Source organism: Mastacembelus armatus, chromosome 1, assembly GCF_900324485.2.
Source record: "Mastacembelus armatus chromosome 1, fMasArm1.2, whole genome shotgun sequence".
NCBI lineage: Eukaryota > Metazoa > Chordata > Actinopteri > Synbranchiformes > Mastacembelidae > Mastacembelus > Mastacembelus armatus.
The window spans coordinates 131,681-150,860 of record NC_046633.1 but is presented as its reverse complement, the minus strand read 5'-3'; the positions used below and the strand labels follow the sequence as shown (position 1 = coordinate 150,860).

At 43.7% G+C, this 19,180-nt stretch overlaps 3 protein-coding genes across 3 annotated transcripts; all 3 read left to right on the top strand.

Moving 5' to 3' along the window:
• The first annotated feature begins 502 nt into the window (after nucleotides 1–502).
• Nucleotides 503–13,500, top strand: LOC113128633 (E3 ubiquitin-protein ligase TRIM21-like). Its single transcript, XM_026304097.1, has 3 exons — nucleotides 503–677; nucleotides 4,514–6,969; nucleotides 13,187–13,500. The coding sequence occupies exon 2, from the start codon at nucleotides 4,523–4,525 to the stop codon at nucleotides 6,170–6,172; it is 1,650 nt and encodes a 549-aa protein (XP_026159882.1). The 5' UTR covers nucleotides 503–677; nucleotides 4,514–4,522; the 3' UTR covers nucleotides 6,173–6,969; nucleotides 13,187–13,500.
• On the top strand, nucleotides 8,501–13,500 carry LOC113128630 (E3 ubiquitin-protein ligase TRIM21-like). Its single transcript, XM_026304092.1, has 2 exons — nucleotides 8,501–8,746; nucleotides 10,737–13,500. The coding sequence occupies exon 2, from the start codon at nucleotides 10,746–10,748 to the stop codon at nucleotides 12,387–12,389; it is 1,644 nt and encodes a 547-aa protein (XP_026159877.1). The 5' UTR covers nucleotides 8,501–8,746; nucleotides 10,737–10,745; the 3' UTR covers nucleotides 12,390–13,500.
• Nucleotides 13,501–14,401: 901 nt separating this feature from the next.
• LOC113128631 (E3 ubiquitin-protein ligase TRIM21-like) lies at nucleotides 14,402–18,959 on the top strand. Its single transcript, XM_026304095.2, has 2 exons — nucleotides 14,402–15,550; nucleotides 16,376–18,959. The coding sequence occupies exon 2, from the start codon at nucleotides 16,385–16,387 to the stop codon at nucleotides 18,026–18,028; it is 1,644 nt and encodes a 547-aa protein (XP_026159880.1). The 5' UTR covers nucleotides 14,402–15,550; nucleotides 16,376–16,384; the 3' UTR covers nucleotides 18,029–18,959.
• The last annotated feature ends 221 nt before the right edge of the window (nucleotides 18,960–19,180 follow it).

Here is a 19,180-nt window from a genome sequence, read left to right as displayed (position 1 = left end):
GTGTTCATGGCCTGTGTCATCCAGGCGGGGTATCCGCGATGGGCGTTGGTTCCACTGCCTACATGGTTTTTGGAAACTGCTGTAAGACATTCCCACTGTCACTTCCATCATGACCCCCAGCACTTTCCAGCCGCTGCAGGTCATCCCTCTGGTCGCCAAGCTGAGTTCATAGCTCCTTGCCACCATGTCTCAACTGCCTAAAGACCAGAGCTGACTCCCCACAAACAGTCAGCTGTTCACTGCTCAGCTGACTGTTCAAGGCCAAACAGGCCTCAGGACACCGGGAAATGTCCCGGACTGGAAACACACTGTGGTTTTCTTCTCAGCCTGCAAATGTTTTTGCACCTTGGACTGAAATCATTTTGTAAACACGGTCAATTAGCTGCTAAAGACTCCAGCTCCAGAGAAAAGTGGGTTAAAGAGGTAAAAAGTCTCCTTCAAGGGTCAGTTCATCCTGGGCCAGATGTTCTAATCACATCTAAAGAACACAGCTGCAGGATGAGGCGGCAGAACTGGCAACCCAGGGCAGCTCCAACGTCACATGGCTCAGGTCAAACAGAAAGTTAGTCAGAACCAGAGCAGAGCTGCAGCTGAGACGAGTCTGTTTCTGTGTGGAGGAAAATAAACTGAGCTCAAAGATCTTTGTCCACAAAACAGCAGAGACTTTGGAAACACTGGTGAGTACAGAAGGAGCCGGAACAGAGACTCTTCAGCTTTGGCTCCGAAAAATAAACTTTGGTACTGAAACATTCGCACTGGAAAAAAAAAGCCTGAGCATTAAAACTTATATTAACTTTGGGGGGGGGACTAGTCATCTGAATTTTTGTTCATAATGTTTTTCAATGCCAAAGGTTTTTTCAGTTTAACTTTTGCGCAACAGTTTTGGCACGGAGGAGGCGCGGGGCTGTGAGGGGCGTGAATCCTGCATATTCATCAGCATCAGCACAAGAGAGAGGACTGGTGCCTATGCACTGAACTTTGTGTTTAACTAGACTGGTTTAATGACATTACAGGGCTCTGAATGACTTTCTGCTTTGGTTGCACTGGGGTGCCTAACTTTTTTATTTACCTGCAACAGCACAAAATTCACAAAAATCACAAACTGACATATGAAGAAGGCAGACAGAAGCTGACATGTTTTTTGTTTTTTTATTGAAGCTTTTTGAAATTTGCTCAGACACATCTGAGCTAACACAAATTGCCCATGTGGCCATTCGTTTGAATTCTCTACAAGATACAAAATACACATTAATGTACATTATGACCAAATATATCATTACAGAAAAAGAGAAAAACATTTTAAAAATTTAAAAGAATAATAAAAAAATAACGATGATAAAATAAATAAATAAAAATAAAATAAAAATAACAAAATAAAGTTACATCACTGTCAGATTGTTATTCAGTCCTTCCACGCCAGGTTCTGTAGACCCAGCATTAATAGGGGTGGGTCCCTTGGAATCTGGACGGGAGTTCCTGGTTCATGCCAAGCAAACAAGTCATTGGTCCTATTTGTAATGAGCAACAAAAAATGTTCTCTAGTTCCTTTAGGACGCCTGTCCAGAATTGTTGTATTTTTGAGCAGCTCCAGAAACAGTGGATGAGGGATCCTTCTAGCCTTTTACACTTATTGCAGAGGTTGGAGAGTTTTGGGTTTACTTTAAGTCTTTGAGCAGGGGTCACGTGTAGCCGATGAACAATTTTAAACTGCATTTCCCAGGCAGAGTTATTGGCCAAATAGGAAGACATCTCACATATGGTTTCCCAATCAATTATCTGAATTTCTTCTCCAAAGTCCTCTTCCCATAGCACCCTAGTTTTGTCTGAGCTGTCTGTATTTGCCCTTATCAAAATACTATAAAAGATTTTGGATGCAGAGCGAGACGAGATAAGTTTGTTTAATTGGTCCTCCATTGGGGATACGCAGAGACCACTTGAACAGACTCTGAGATTTGTTGTTATGAAGCTGCGTATCTGCAGGTATGTCAAGAAAAACTTCTTATTGAGATCATGTTTTGCAGTGAATTGTTCAAAGGTCATTAACAGTTTATTCTCCATCAAATCTCCAATGACATGTATTCCTTTGTCTCCCAAATGTATTAGGCCGTCATTCATCCCTAGGGGGAAATCTGGGCTGTTATGTAGGGGTGTGAGAAGTGAAAGGTGGGAGTTAAGCCCTTCTATTTTGCAGCCTATTGTCCATATTTTAATCATATTGTCATTGTGTCATTGCAGCCATTTGCCAAAATCAAAAAAGTTCATTTTATTTCTCATTAATGTACACTCAGCACCCCATCTTGACAGAAAAAAAAAGAAATGTAGAAATTTTTGCAAATTTATTAAAAAAGAAAAACTGAAATAGCACATGGTCATAAGTATTCAGACCCTTTGCAGTGATACTCATATTTAACTCACATGCTGTCCATTTCTTCTGATCCTCCTTGAGATGGTTCTGCTCCTTCATTGGAGTCCAGCTGTGTTTAATTAAACTGATTGGACTTGATTAGGAAAGGCACACGCCTGTCTATATAAGACCTTACAGCTCACAGTGCATGTCAGAGCAAATGAGAATCATGAGGTCGAAGGAACTGCCCAAGGAGCTCAGAGACAGAATTGTGGCAAGGCACAGATCTGGCCAAGGTTACAAAAGAATTTCTGCAGCACTCAAGGTTCCTAAGAGCACAGTGGCCTCCATAATCCTCAAATGGAAAAAGTTTGGGACGACCAGAACTCTTCCTAGACCTGGCCGTCCAGCCAAACTGAGCAATCGTGGGAGAAGAGCCTTGGTGAGAGAGGTAAAGAAGAACCCAAAGATCACTGTGGCTGAGCTCCAGAGATGCAGTAGGGAGATGGGAGAAAGTTCCACAAAGTCAACTATCACTGCAGCCCTCCACCAGTCGGGGCTTTATGGCAGAGTGGCCCGACGGAAGCATCTCCTCAGTGCAAGACACATGAAAGCCCGCATAGAGTTTGCCAAAAAACACATGAAGGACTCCCAGACTATGAGAAATAAGATTCTCTGGTCTGATGAGACCAAGATTGAACTTTTTGGTGTTAATTCTAAGCGGTATGTGTGGAGAAAACCAGGCACTGCTCATCACCTGCCCAATACAATCCCTACAGTGAAACATGGTGGTGGGAGCATCATGTTGTGGGGGTGTTTTTCAGCTGCAGGGACAGGACGACTGGTTGCAATTGAAGGAAAGATGAATGTGGCCAAGTACAGAGATATCCTGGAAGAAAACCTCTTCCAGAGTGCTCAGGACCTCAGACTGGGCTGAAGGTTCACCTTTCAACAGGACAATGACCCTAAGCACACAGCTAAAATAACAAAGGAGTGGCTTCGGAACAACTCTGTGACCGTTCTTGACTGGCCCAGCCAGAGCCCTGACCTAAACCCAATTGAGCATCTCTGGAGAGACCTGAAAATGGCTGTTCACCAACGTTCACCATCCAACGTGACAGAACTGGAGAGGATCTGCAAGGAAGAATGGCAGAGGATCCCCAAATCCAGGTGTGAAAAACTTGTTGCATCATTCCCAAGAAGACTCATGGCTGTACTAGCTCAAAAGGGTGCTTCTACTCAATACTGAGCACAGGGTCTGAATACTTATGACCATGTGATATTTCAGTTTTTCTTTTTTAATAAATTTGCAAAAATTTCTACATTTGTTTTTTTCTGTCAAGATGGGGTGCTGAGTGTACATTAATGAGAAATAAAAGGAACTTTTTTTGATTTTGGCAAATGGCTGCAATGACACAAAGAGTGAAAAATATAAAGAGGTCTGAATACTTTCCGTACCCACTGTAGTAAGTTCCGTAGAGGAACTGGCCCGAGAGTTATGGCTTCTGCGCTGAGCCAAGTTGAGTTTGGATCATTTAAGTGCCATTCCAGTATATAACGAAGATGGGCAGAAAGCTGATATAGTTTAATGTCCAGGGCCGCTACGCCTCCACATCTGCTGGGTAGTGTTAAGAAGTTATATCTCAGTCTTGGTCTTTTTTTCTGCCAAATAAAGGAAATAATGAAGCCACGTAACTATTTTAGTGCTTTGTTAGGAATGAGAACTGGTAGCATTTGAAATGGGTAGAGAAGGCGGGGTAGAATATTCATTTTAACAAGGTGAACACGGCCCAAAAGGTATAAGGGACCATTACACCATCTATCTAGGTCTGATCTAATATTCTTAAAGATAGGGGCAAAATTGCTTTTATAGAACCTTTCCAGGTTTGGCGTAATCTTCATACCCAAATAGACAAAGCCCGTCGGAGACCATTTAACCGGCAGTCAAAGAGGGAAGCTACACTCTACAAATTATATGCAGAACATGGAGTAACCAGGTCCCTTAGCTCCGCCCCTCAGAGCCCTCCCCTCCACAATAAATGAGTCAGAAATCTGAAACTAAAATAAATGGACATTGAAAAACAGTGACATCGACTGAAAATCTGAATATTGTCACTGAGAAAAACGAGTTTATGAGAAATTAGTTAATCCTGTTACTTCTGTCCTCAGTGTGTAGACATGTCTGCTGCCAGCTGTCTGAGATCTGAAGACCAGTTCCTGTGCTCCATCTGTCTGGATGTGTTCACTGATCCAGTCTCCACACCATGTGGACACAACTTCTGCAAGAACTGCATCAACCAACACTGGGATGTTAATGACAGGTGCCAGTGTCCAATGTGTAACAAGGCTTTCTACATCAGACCTGAGCTGCACATCAACACCTTCATCTCTGGGATGGTTGCTGAGTTCAGACATGGAGCTCAACACAAAGCCAGCAGCAGCAGCAGCTCAGACCAACAAGCTGCCAAACCAGGACAAGTTCCCTGTGACGTCTGTACTGGAACCAAACTGAAGGCCCTGAAGTCCTGCCTGGTGTGTCTGGTCTCCTACTGTGAGACTCACCTGGAGCCTCATCTGACAGCTTCAGGCCTGAAAAGACATCAGCTGATCCAGCCTGTGGACAACCTGGAAGGCAGGATGTGTAGGAAGCACGATAAACCTCTGGAGCTGTTCTGTAAGACCGACCAGACATGTGTCTGCACGACCTGCTCTGTTTTAGACCACAGGAAACATGAGATTGTTCCTCTGAAAGAAGAAGGTGAAGGAAAGAAGGCAGAGCTGGGGAAGACACAGGCTGAAATTCAGAAAATGATCCAGAAGAGACGAGTGAAGATTGAGGAGCTCAAAGAATCAGTGAGGATCAGTAAAGCAGCTGCAGACAGAGAGACAGCAGAAGGTCTTCAGGTCTTCACTGCTCTGAAGGAGTCTGTTGAGAGAGGCCTGGAGCAGCTCATACAGGAGATCGAAGAGCAACAGGAAAGTACAGAGAAACAGGCTGAAGGTTTCATCAAAGACCTGGAACAGGAAATCTCTGAGCTGATGAAGAGAAGCACTGAGGTGGAGCAGCTCTCACGCTCTGAAGACCACCTCCACCTCCTCCAAAGCTTCTCCTCCCTGAAAGCTGCTCCACCCACCAAGGACTGGACAGAGGTCAGAGTCCGTCCTCCATCACATGAGGGGACTGTGGTGAGAGCTGTGGCTCAGCTGGAAGACACACTCAGTGAACACATGAAGAAGCTGCTCACTGAGGCTGAGCTGAAGAGGGTCCAGCAGTTTGAAGTGGATGTGACTCTGGATCCTCATACAGCAAATCCTGAACTCATCCTGTCTGATGATGGGAAACAAGTGAGTCACAGTGATGTGAAGAAGAATCTTCCAGACAACCCAGAGAGATTTTCTGTTAATGTTAATGTCTTAGGAAAGCAGAGTTTCTCTTCAGGCAGATTTTACTTTGAGGTTCAGGTTAAAGGAAAGACTGAGTGGGCTTTAGGAGTGGCCAGAGAGTCGATCAAGAGGAAGAGAGACATCAAAAGAAGCCCTAAAAACGGTTTCTGGACTATATCGTTGGGAGATGGAAATGAGTACAAAGCATTTGCTGACTCTAGAGTCCGTCTCTTCCTGAGGTCTGGTCCTGAGAAGGTGGGGGTGTTTGTGGATTATGAGGAGGGTCTGGTCTCCTTCTATGACGTAGATGCTGCAGCTCTTATCTACTCCTTCACTGGCTGCTCCTTCACTGAGAAACTCTACCCGTTCTTCTGTCCCTGGATTAATGATGGTGGTAGAAACTCTGCTCCTCTGATCATCTGTCCTGTCAATCAAACTGTCTGATCAGTTTATGATGAAGATTTGCTGCCAATAGAAACATTTATGAATCTGTAGCTTTGACAACCACTGTGCACAGATATACCAAAGGATTTCTACTACAACACTGGCACAGCCATCAATACTATGGCAATGGATTAGAAACCAACCAACCAACCAACAATGACAGGCTGATTATTCTTCTGTCACATCAGTGGCCTCTAAATAGGATCAAACCTCAGAGTGAGAACGTTCCAGAGGAAAAGATTCACTGGGATTTAAGGGAACACGTGTTCACGTACAGTCTGAACCCGTTTCCATCTGAATATGGTTCATGTCTTTCTTTGATGATTTCTATCAATCAGGGTTTTTCCAACAGTATCAGACTCTGGCACAGATCCAAGTGTTTTTAGTCCAGTTGGACCTTCAGGAGTTTCTGACGGCTGCTGGAAAACTGGTTTTGCTGCCACAGAAGAAATCACTTCATGATGAAACCAGTTTTCTGTGAAACTCTGTGATCTGATAACTGCACCGACTGTCTGCAAGTTTCACTGAGAGGCTTTTGGAACAAAATCCACTGTGATGGGAAATGATTTTTATTATTCTCACTTGTTTTCTTGATTGTACTTGTATTCACAGTTTTCATTTACTGGCTGGATCATAGACTTCACTGAAGACACCACAGATGTCTTGTGTATTTACGTTCATATCTTATGTTTTATGTTCTCCCTAACACTGTCTCATCTAGTACGAAGCAGGACGCTGTTTACCCAAAGGGGCACAGTGTTCCCAAGGTTGTTGGGTGAGGAACATCTGGGAGAAAGGTTCCTCAGGGATGTTAGAAACAGACGTGTAAGAAAGCACAGCCAGGGTGGAGGGTAAACTACGGAATGAGAATATAGGGTTTTGGAATAGAGCCTTATTAGGGAATGACCTTTGTAGTAGAATATGGAAGTAAAGGGAAAATGACCTGATTATGTGAGTGATTCTTTGCATTTACTTTGCATGTCTGTATAAGTGGTGGCCTCAGCCCAGTAGGAGCTGAGCAACTGGGGATGTTACTGATTGATTATGTTCTGTTCTGTTCCTTTCTTGTTAGAAATAAATCTGAAGACAGTCCGTCTACCACTCTCTTTATTGGTTACCCAAAGGTTTTTGTCACTACACCATCAACCAAGATATTTTTAATATTTCTATGATGTTTGAGTTTTGTTCACGTGAACAATATTGATTTTTACATTGAGAGCAGATCCTGAATAAAGCAGAACTCTGTAAACTTCCAACAAAACATGGAAAGAAACAGAAAAAACAGCTGATACACAAGAGAAGCCTGAAAAATAAACACCAGGAGGAGCAGAAGCTGAGAGAGAAGCTGAAGGAGGATGTGGAGGAGCCGACAAGTTCTAACCGTGACAGCAAACTAAAGCTGGCAGCAGAAACAAGGAAGAACCAGAGCCAACTGAGAAAAACCTGAAAAACCAGGACCTTCTCCAAAATCTGTTCCAGGTGAGAGACAGAAACCTGAAGCAGGAAAAGGAGCTTCAGGCTGAAAAGTCCAAACTTCGCCTGCTCCAACAACAACTAGAGGATCAGAGGTTCCAGGCTGTGAAGCAGCATTGAACATTGTTTTTAAAGATGCACTAATAAATATATTTCATATGAACAATGGATCATGTGAAATCATGTGAAAGCTCAGAGTGATCGACACACAGAGACTTTTAGCCTCTTTTAGCTCCTGGTTTTGGTTTGGCAGCACGTTTCCTGCCTGGTTCAGTCTGGTCCCTGATAAATCCACTGTCCACTACCTGCTCAGCAGCAAACAGCAGACGGACACAGTTACAGTGACTCAGGAGCTGATTCAGACATGAGTGTCTCAGTCTGTGAGCTCTGTAGCAGCCAGATGTGGGTCCTCCCTGAGTCCAGCAGAGGTCGCCATTACATCAGAGGGAGGAGAGTTGGTTAAAGGCATGGACAGACTGCACACACCTCTCTACCTCCTCCTCTGTTCTACAACAAGAATGACATGAAAACATCAGAACATCACAGGACAAACACTGAGCTGGACTCTGCTCTGATGATGGGATTCAGGGCTGGACCGAAACAATAATTCAGGCCTGGAATCTGACTCCATCCCAGGCCATGCTCTTCATACAAACCACCAGACCTCTCATTTTGGAGGCTAACCTACTTGTTGATGGGACTAGTTCTAAATTTGGCCACTGTGACATTTGGGAGGAAGGTTATTCAGATTAGGAAACACAAACATCTGGGACTGACCAACCAGTAGAGTCTATGTCAACACTGAGTCGGGAAGGTCTGTCCCAACAGAGAAAAGTGGGTTAAAGAGGTAAAAAGTCTCCTTCAAGGGTCAATTCATCCTGGGCCAGATGTTCTAATCACGTCTAAAGAACACAGCTGCAGGATGAGGCGGCAGAACTGGCAACCCAGGGCAGCTCCAACGTCACATGGCTCAGGTGAAACAGGAAGTTAGTCAGAACCAGAGCAGAGCTGCAGCCGAGACGAGTCTGTTTCTGTGTGGAGGAAAATAAACTGAGCTCAAAGATCTTTGTCCACAAAACAGCAGAGACTTTGGAAACACTGGTGAGTACAGAAGGAGCCGGAACAGAGACTCTTTAGCTTTGGCTCCCAAAAATAAACTTTGGCACCAGAAAAAACAATCCTGTCACAAAAAATAAACTTTGTCATTGAAATATCTGCACTGAAAAAAACTTTGGCATTAAAAATTTTAATACTGAAAAAAATACTCGAGTTTTTGTTGATATCAGTGTTTTTCAATGCCAAAGGTTTTTTCAGTTTCATTTTTCTGTAACGGTTTTGCCTGGGGCTTGTGAGGGGCAGGGCTAAGGAGGGCGTGATTTTCGCGTATTCAGCAGAATCTGCACAACATGGAGAGGACTGGTACCCGCATACTCAGCTTTGTGTTTAACTAACTGGACTGGTTTAAGGACGTTACAAGGCTCTGAATGACTTTCTGCACAGGAGAGCCTAACTTTTTTATTTACCTGTAACAGCATAAAATTTGGTTGGACCAGAATTTTTCACAGCATGTTTAATGTCACAGTTATACATTTATTGGTTTACTTTTGTCATTTCTCACAGTTTCGTAAATCATTGTAAATAGGAGTGATGGTACACATAATGGTCCTGGAATTGGTCCTTATCTGAACTACAGCAGAAACACTGAACTGAAAATTAAATTATTTTCAAACTAATTTTAAAAACAAGATTAAAAAGTTGTTGACAAATGAAATGGTCACTCACACACAAATTAGTTCAACTTTTCTTTAGGTCTAAAGGAAATATGAAGAAGGCAGACAGAAGCTGACACGTTGCTGCTGGTACTTTTGTTTTCACCTGTGTGCAGTCCGATCTTCCTGTCACATTAGGAAAAATTTAAAAAGGTGACGAACATTTATGACTGATGCTGATTAGCATACATAATTACCTTCTACATTACCTGCAACGGCATAAAAAGCCTCCACCATGGACTGCACACTTAGGTGACCAGGAAAAAACAAGAAAAAAAGAAAAAAATATTTATGTACATTTTTCTTATTGTATTGTAAACAACATTTTCCCATAAAATTATTTGTCCTGACTAAATCAATCTATTAAGAACAGGTTGAATAAGCCAAAGGGCCCTCTTGAATCTCGCAGTAGGCTACTCTTCGTTTCCTAAATGCTTGTCTTATCACCCCAGTTTTGCAGGATTGCTTGTGTGAAAACGGTGCATCTCCATAGTTGAATGGACTTCCTGTTCTAACATTGATTGTTGTGGAGGTTTTTTTGTTTACAGTGGCTAAACCTGAAAATAAACTTGCTCCTGTGTGGGAACAAAATGATCTGGCTAACCTGTTAACCCACATATGAAGAACAGGCCTCAGCAGGTGCATTAACGTTTGGCAAAGCCTTTTATTTTGAACAGGCAGTCAAAGAGGGCAGCTACACTAGTTATTGTGACTTTCTGTGTCTGTAGTTCAGGTTAATGTTTGGATCTTTTTCATTAGACTTATTTAAGAATTAGTAAAAAGGAAGCTTGTCTGCAATACTGTATGTGATGTAACAATAATCAGTGGTTTGGGAACACCAGCTGAATTCATGCTGGTCTAAGGTCATGCTAGGCAGCGAGAGTCGTCTATGGCAAAACATCCTAACATTTAATGGGACCACACTACTGTCTGTAATTACATTTGAGATATTTATAATAACATTTGTCATAGTCAGATTTATATTTTCACTACTCAGACTGGTCCTTAAACACATCAACTATAACATTCTTATTAATAGAAACTGTACTTGAAGATGTTTACAGCAGAGTATTTAGAGTGAACTGTGAGACAAGAGCTGTGGTTTGTTCCTTAATATGCAAATTATATGCAGAACATGGAGTAACCAGGTCCCTTAGCCCCGCCCCTCAGAGCCCTCCCCTCCACAATAAATGAGTCTCAGAAAACTGAAACTAAAATAAATGGACATTGAAAAACAGTGACATCGACTGAAAATCTGAATATTGTCACTGAGAAAAACGACTTTATGAGAAATGAGTTAATCCTGTTACTTCTGTCCTCAGTGTGTAGACATGTCTGCTGCCAGCTGTCTGAGATCTGAAGACCAGTTCCTGTGCTCCATCTGTCTGGATGTGTTCACTGATCCAGTCTCCACACCATGTGGACACAACTTCTGCAAGAACTGCATCAACCAACACTGGGATATTAATGACAGATGCCAGTGTCCTTTGTGTAACAAGGTTTTCTACATCAGACCTGAGCTGCACATCAACACTTTGTTGTCTGGGATGGTTGCTGAGTACAGACATGAAGTTCAACACAAAGCCAGCAGCAGCAGCTCAGACCAACAAGCTGCCAAACCAGAAGTTCCCTGTGATGTCTGCACTGGAACCAAACTGAAGGCCCTGAAGTCCTGCCTGGTGTGTCTGGTCTCCTACTGTGAGACTCACCTGGAGCCTCATCTGACAATGTCAGGCCTGAAAAGACATCAGCTGATCGAGCCTGTGGACAACCTGGAAGGCAGGATGTGTATGACGCACAATAAACCTCTGGAGCTGTTCTGTAAGACCGACCAGACATGTGTCTGCATGCTCTGCTCTGTTTTAGACCACAGGACACATGAGTTTGTTCCTCTGAAAGAAGAAGGTGAAGGAAAGAAGGCAGAGCTGGGGAAGACACAGGCTGAAATTCAGAAAATGATCCAGAAGAGACGAGTGAAGATTGAGGAGCTCAAAGAATCAGTGAGGATCAGTAAAGCAGCTGCAGACAGAGAGAAAGCAGAAGGTCTTCAGGTCTTCACTGCTCTGATGGACTCTGTTGAGAGAGGCCTGGCGCAGCTCATGAAGGAGATTGAAGAGCAACAGGAAAGTACAGAGAAACAGGCTGAAGGTTTCATCAAAGAGCTGGAACAGGAAATCTATAAGCTGATGAAGAGAAGCACTGAGGTGGAGCAGCTCTCACACTCTGAAGACCACCTCCACCTCCTCCAAAGCTTCTCCTCCCTGAAAGCTGCTCCACCCACCAAGGACTGGACAGAGGTCAGAGTCCGTCCTCCATCACATGAGGGGATTGTGGTGAGAGCTGTGGCTCAGCTGGAGGACACACTCAGTGAACACATGAAGAAGCTGCTCGCTGAGGCTGAGCTGAAGAGGGTCCAGCAGTTTGAAGTGGATGTGACTCTGGATCCTCATACAGCACATCCTGCACTCATCCTGTCTGATGATGGGAAACAAGTGAGTCACAGTGATGTGAAGAAGAATCTTCCAGACAACCCAGAGAGATTTTCAACCTATGTTAATGTCTTAGGAAAGCAGAGTTTGTCCTCAGGCAGATTTTACTTTGAGGTTCAGGTAAAAGGAAAGACTGACTGGACTTTAGGAGTGGCCAGAGAGTCAATCAACAGGAAGGGAGACATCATACGAAGCCCAAATGATGGTTTCTGGACTATATGGTTTGGAAATGGAAATGAGTACAAAGCATTTGCTGAACCTCCAGTCCATCTCTCCCTGGAGTCTGGTCCTGAGAAGGTGGGGGTGTTTGTGGATTATGAGGAGGGTCTGGTCTCCTTCTATGACGTAGATGCTGCAGCTCTTATCTACTCCTTCACTGGCTGCTCCTTCACTGAGAAACTCTACCCGTTCTTCTGTCCCTGTAATAATGATGGTGGTAAAAACTCTGCTCCTCTGATCATCTGTCCTGTCAATCAAACTGTCTGATCAGTTTATGATGAAGATTTGCCGCCAATAGAAACATTTATGAATCTGTAGCTTTGACAACCACTGTGCACAGATATACCAAAGGATTTCTACTACAACACTGGCACAGCCATCAATACTATGGCAATGGATTAGAAACCAACCAACCAACCAACAATGACAGGCTGATTATTCTTCTGTCACATCAGTGGCCTCTAAATAGGATCAAACCTCAGAGTGAGAACGTTCCAGAGGAAAAGATTCACTGGGATTTAAGGGAACACGTGTTCACGTACAGTCTGAACCCGTTTCCATCTGAATATGGTTCATGTCTTTCTTTGATGATTTCTATCAGTCAGGGTTTTTCCAACAGTATCAGGCTCTGGCACAGATCCAAGTGTTTTTAGTCCAGTTGGACCTTCAGGAGTTTCTGACGGCTGCTGGAAAACTGGTTTTGCTGCCACAGAAGAAATCACTTCATGATGAAACCAGTTTTCTGTGAAACTCTGTGATCTGATAACTGCACCGACTGTCTGCAAGTTTCACTGAGAGGCTTTTGGAACAAAATCCACTGTGATGGGAAATGATTTTTATTATTCTCACTTGTTTTCTTGATTGTACTTGTATTCACAGTTTTCATTTACTGGCTGGTTCATAGATTTCACTGAAGACACCACAGATGTCTTGTGTATTTACGTTCATATCTTATGTTTTATGTTCTCCCTAACACTGTCTCATCTAGTACGAAGCAGGACGCTGTTTACCCATAGGGGCACAGTGTTCCCAAGGTTGTTGGGTGAGGAACATCTGGGAGAAAGGTTCCTCAGGGATGTAGGACATGGGTGTTAGAAACAGACGTGTAAAAAAAAGCACAGCCAGGGTGGAGGGTAAACTATGGAATGAGAATATAGGGTTTTGGAATAGAGCCTTATTAGGGAATGACCTTTGTAGTAGAATATGGAAGTAAAGGGAAAATGACCTGATTATGTGAGTGATTCTTTGCATTTACTTTGCATGTCTGTATAAGTGGTGGCCTCAGCCCAGTAGGAGCTGAGCAACTGGGGATGTTACTGATTGATTATGTTCTGTTCTGTTCCTTTCTTGTTAGAAATAAATCTGAAGACAGTCCGTCTACCACTCTCTTTATTGGTCACCCAAAGGTTTTTGTCACTACACCATCAATCACGGTCCACACACTCACACACTTCGATCTGGGACCAAGAATTAAGAACAAAAAAAAACATTTCAACACAAACGTTTCACATCAGGTCGGACTCAGCAGCACGACTCACAGAGTTTAGTTCAAAGATGGTTTTTAATGGCATCAGCCAACAAACAGACGGAGGCAGAAAACTTGGTCCGAGGAGGAAACAAGGTCTTAGGACGGCAACATCCAGTCAAACAGGTTCAGAGCACAGAGTCTGTGAAACAGGTGAGATTCAGGTACACGAGGACAACAACACAGATAAAGGCTGGAACACTGAGGCCACTATGATTCATAAGACTCTCTGGGAAATGACTGCTGGGAAACCTGAGGCACGAACAGAACCCAGAAACCTTCAGCAGACTCACAACTGCAGCACAAACACGACAACAGCGACACAAAGCTTCACTGAAGACATGAGCAACAACAGTGTGAACATGGAGCTCCTCTACAGGCTGGAGAGACAAACACAGCAGGCACAGACTCTCCATGCAGAGGTGGACACGTTACAAAGACAAGTCCAACTCTGACAGCACACACAGTTTCCTCACAACACCTGGGCACAGGTGGAGGAACTGAAGAAGAAACAGAAAAAAGAATCAAACATGAGAGAAGCCTGAAGAATAAACACCAGCAGGAGGAGCAGAGGCTGAGAGAATAGGCTGGAGAAGGTGGTGCAGCCCAGGAACAAATCCTGCAACAAGCTGCAGGCTCCCAGCATGGGAGGAGGAAGATGAGGAGGAGAACAGAGTTGAAGAACAACATTGAGGAGCCGACAAGTTCTGCCCGCAACAGCAAACTAAAGCTGGCAGCAGAAACAAGGAAAAACCAGAGGTGACTAAGAAATCTGAAGACACAGGATCTTCTCCAAAATCAGTTCCAGGTGAGAGACAGAAACCTGAAGCAGGAAAAGGAGCTTCAGGCTGAAAAGTCCAAACTTCACCTGCTCCAACAACAACTAGAGGATTAGAGGCTCCAGGCTGTGAAGCAGCATTGAACATTGTTTTGAAAGATGCACTAATAAATATATTTCATATGAACAATGGATCATGTTAAATCACGTGAAAGCTCAGAGTGATCAACACACAGACACTTTTAGCCTCTTTTAGCTCCTGGTTTTGGTTTGGCAGCACGTTTCCTGCCTGGTTCAGTCTGGTCCCTGATAAATCCACTGTCCACTACCTGCTCAGCAGCAAACAGCAGACGGACACAGTTACAGTGACTCAGGAGCTGATTCAGACATGAGTGTCTCAGTCTGTGAGCTCTGTAGCAGCCAGATGTGGGTCCTCCCTGAGTCCAGCAGAGGTCGCCATCACATCAGAGGGAGGAGAGTTGGTTAAAGGCATGGACAGACTGCACACACCTCTCTACCTCCTCCTCTGTTCTACAACAAGAATGACATGAAAACATCAGAACATCACAGGACAAACACTGAGCTGGACTCTGCTCTGATGATGGGATTCAGGGCTGGACCGAAACAATAATTCAGGCCTGGAATCTGACTCCATCCCAGGCCATGCTCTTCATACAAACCACCAGACCTCTCATTTTGGAGGCTAACCTACTTGATGATGGGACTAGTTCTAAATTTGGCCACTGTGACATTTGGGAGGAAGGTTATCCAGATTAGGAAACACAAACATCTGGGACTGACCAACCAGTAGAGTCTATGTCAACACTGAGTCTGGAAGGTCTGTCCCGGCAGAGAAAAGTGGGTTAAAGAGGTAAAAAGTCTCCTACAAGGGTCAGTTCATCCTGGGCCAGATGTTCTAATCACGTCTAAAGAACACAGCTGCAGGATGAGGCGGCAGAACTGGCAACCCAGGGCAGCTCCAAAGTCACATGGCTCAGGTCAAACAGAAAGTTAGTCAGAACCAGAGCAGAGCTGCAGCCGAGACGAGTCTGTTTCTGTGTGGAGGAAAATAAGCTGAGCTCAAAGATCTTTGTCCACAAAACAGCAGAGACTTTGGAAACACTGGTGAGTACAGAAGGAGCCGGAACAGAGACTCTTCAGCTTTGGCTCCGAAAAATAAACTTTGGCTCTGAAAACAAAACCCAAACTAAAAAATAAAACACTGACATTGAAACATTTGTCCTGATTTTGACATTTGACAATTTCAGACATTCTGAAATAAAAACTACATCTTTTCTTTTTGTTCAGGTCAGTGTTTTTTATTTTGATGCCAAATGTTTTTGTCAGTTTCACTTTTCCGTCACTTTTGGTGCGGAGGGAGGGCTCTGAGGGGGGGCTAAGAAGGGCTGGACCAATGAAGTGGTCACACACTCCTTGGTGGAAACATCTGTGTCCGTCAATCATAAATGCCATGAACAACTTCAGCAGGCTTCCTTTTTTAAGGTGGCTCCAGTCATCACCATGAACTGAGCACAGACAGTATTGAGACATGAGCAGCCTCAGTGTGTTTATTAAAGACAGTTGAAGATGTTTTCAACACAGGAGTCAGACTGAACTGTGCTTCATACTTAATATGCAAATGATAAGAAGAACATGTAGGAACCAGGTCCCTTAGCTCCGCCCCCCAGAGCCCAATGAAAAAACATCAACCAAAGCTGAGGAGACTAATTTTATTATTTCTTTATTTTTTTCCAAATACAAATATTTCAATGTCTGTGTTTTGTTTTTAGTTTGGTGGAGCGTTGTCACCTGAGGATTCTTGATGTTGTTCACTTTCCAGTTCTTCCTGCCATTCAACCTGTTTGTCCCTGACATCATTATTGTCAGACTCCTGACTACTTTCTGATCCAGTTATGAGAAATGAGTTAATCCTGTTACTTCTGTCCTCAGTGTGTAGACATGTCTGCTGCCAGCTGTCTGAGATCTGAAGACCAGTTCCTGTGCTCCATCTGTCTGGATGTGTTCACTGATCCAGTCTCCACACCATGTGGACACAACTTCTGCAAGAACTGCATCAACCAACACTGGGATATTAATGACAGGTGCCAGTGTCCAATGTGTAAAAGGGTTTTCAACCCAAGACCGGAGCTGCACATCAACACCTTCATCTCTGGGATGGTTGCTGAGTTCAGACATGGAGCTCAACACAAAGCCAGCAGCAGCAGCTCAGACCAACAAGCTGCCAAACCAGGACAAGTTCCCTGTGACGTCTGCACTGGAACCAAACTGAAAGCCCTGAAGTCCTGCCTGGTGTGTCTGGCCTCCTACTGTGAGACTCACCTGGAGCCTCATCTGACAGCTTCAGGCCTGAAAAGACATCAGCTGATCCAGCCTGTGGACAACCTGGAAGGCAGGATGTGTAGGGAGCACGATAAACCTCTGGAGCTGTTCTGTAAGACCGACCAGACATGTGTCTGCACGATCTGCCTTGTTTTAGACCACAGGACACATGAGTTTGTTCCTCTGAAAGAAGAAGGTGAAGGAAAGAAGGCAGAGCTGGGGAAGACACAGGCTGAAATTCAGAAAATGATCCAGAAGAGACGAGTGAAGATTGAGGAGCTCAAAGAGTCAGTGAGGATCAGTAAAGCAGCTGCAGACAGAGAGACAGCAGAAGGTCTTCAGGTCTTCACTGCTCTGATGGAGTCTGTTGAGAGAGGCCTGGAGCAGCTCATACAGGAGATCGAAGAGCAACAGGAAAGTACAGAGAAACAGGCTGAAGGTTTCATCAAAGACCTGGAGCAGGAAATCTCTGAGCTGATGAAGAGAAGCACTGAGGTGGAGCAGCTCTCACGCTCTGAAGACCACCTCCACCTCCTCCAAAGCTTCTCCTCCCTGAAAGCTGCTCCACCCACCAAGGACTGGACAGAGGTCAGAGTCCGTCCTCCATCACATGAGAGGACTGTGGTAAGAGCTGTGGCTCAGCTGGAGGACACACTCAGGAAACAGACGAAGAAGCTGGTTAAAGCTGAGCTGAAGAGGGTCCAGCAGTTTGAAGTGGATGTGACTCTGGATCCTCATACAGCAAATCCATGGCTCATCCTGTCTGATGATGGGAAACAAATGCACTGTGGTGATGTGAAGAAGAAACTCGAACGTAACCCAGAGAGATTTTGTGATGAGCCTTCTGTTCTTGGAAAGCAGAGTTTCTCTTCAGGCAGATTTTACTTTGAGGTTCAGGTTAAAGGAAAGACTGACTGGGCTTTCGGAGTGGCCAGAGAGTCGATCAACAGGAAGGGAGAAATCCTACTAAGCCCTAAATTTGGTTTCTGGACTATATTGTTGAGAAATGGAAATGAATACAAAGCTGCTGCTGACCCTTCAGTCCATCTCTCCCTGAGGTCTGGTCCTGAGAAGGTGGGGGTGTTTGTGGATTATGAGGAGGGTCTGGTCTCCTTCTATGACGTAGATGCTGCAGCTCTTATCTACTCCTTCACTGGCTGCTCCTTCACTGAGAAACTCTACCCGTACTTCAGTCCGTGTATTAATGATGGTGGTAGAAACTCTGCTCCTCTGATCATCTGTCCTGTCAATCAAACTGTCTGATCAGTTTATGATGAAGATTTGCCGCCAATAGAAACATTTATGAATCTGTAGCTTTGACAACCACTGTGCACAGATATACCAAAGGATTTCTACTACAACACTGGCACAGCCATCAATACTATGGCAATGGATTAGAAACCAACCAACCAACCAACAATGACAGGCTGATTATTCTTCTGTCACATCAGTGGCCTCTAAATAGGATCAAACCTCAGAGTGAGAACGTTCCAGAGGAAAAGATTCACTGGGATTTAAGGGAACACGTGTTCACGTACAGTCTGAACCTGTTCGGCGAATGGCAAACAGTTTATAAATAATAATTTTAGTAAGTTGCACCAATCCATTATAGTAAATACAATTTATAGGAAAAAAAGCCTAAATATGTAGAAAAGACCACTATTGTCACTCCACTGTTTTCTCCCAGCAATCTTTGAGAACAGAATAGCAAAGGTTTTTAACAATTAACATGATTTACTGTGAGATACTTCGATGAAACATGTTTTCATTTAGAAAAAAACCCTCAGATTTACAGTAACGAGTAGTCTTCAAGCTGTTTGGGTACCGAGTTGTGTTTTCCTTGATTTGTGCAGTCGTCTTTGGTAATTAGCGTGACAAAATATTTGCAAATGAAATCTGTTTTACTATCAGTCAACTGTGTCCCAGAGGGAACAATGCAACATGATGTGGACTCAGCTTTGAATGCAATCTAGTTAAATCCCAAATGTGTCCCCTGAGAACTGGAATATGATGGTGATTAATGAGAGGCTTTTATTCTGGTGACAGGTGAACACAAAAGTTCCCAGCTGATGGTTTATGGTGGTGGTGGAGAAAAGTAACAGAAAAAGGAAATGTGGACATTCTTAATAGAACTTTCACAATAAAATGCCTTTAATGCTGCAGTTTTAGTTTATCACAGATTTGTAGTAAATGCATATTGTTTGAGCAATTATTTTAATAAAACTTTTTTATTTCAATAAAATATGAGCCACAACTGTGCATATATTTATAGACTGTGATGCAGTTTACTCCTGTAGAACCTACTGTTTCTGGTAAATAAGCGTGTGGAGTATTAAATGAGAATTAATATGTAATATCTGCTTTATATTGGATGTCTTACTGATTCATTGATTATCTGTCATATAAATGTGTTTT

Coding starts and splice junctions, on each gene's coding strand:
- LOC113128633 (XM_026304097.1), top strand. CDS start 4,523: ATGTCTGCTGCCAGCTGTCTGAGATCTGAAGACCAGTTCCTGTGCTCC.
- LOC113128630 (XM_026304092.1), top strand. CDS start 10,746: ATGTCTGCTGCCAGCTGTCTGAGATCTGAAGACCAGTTCCTGTGCTCC.
- LOC113128631 (XM_026304095.2), top strand. CDS start 16,385: ATGTCTGCTGCCAGCTGTCTGAGATCTGAAGACCAGTTCCTGTGCTCC.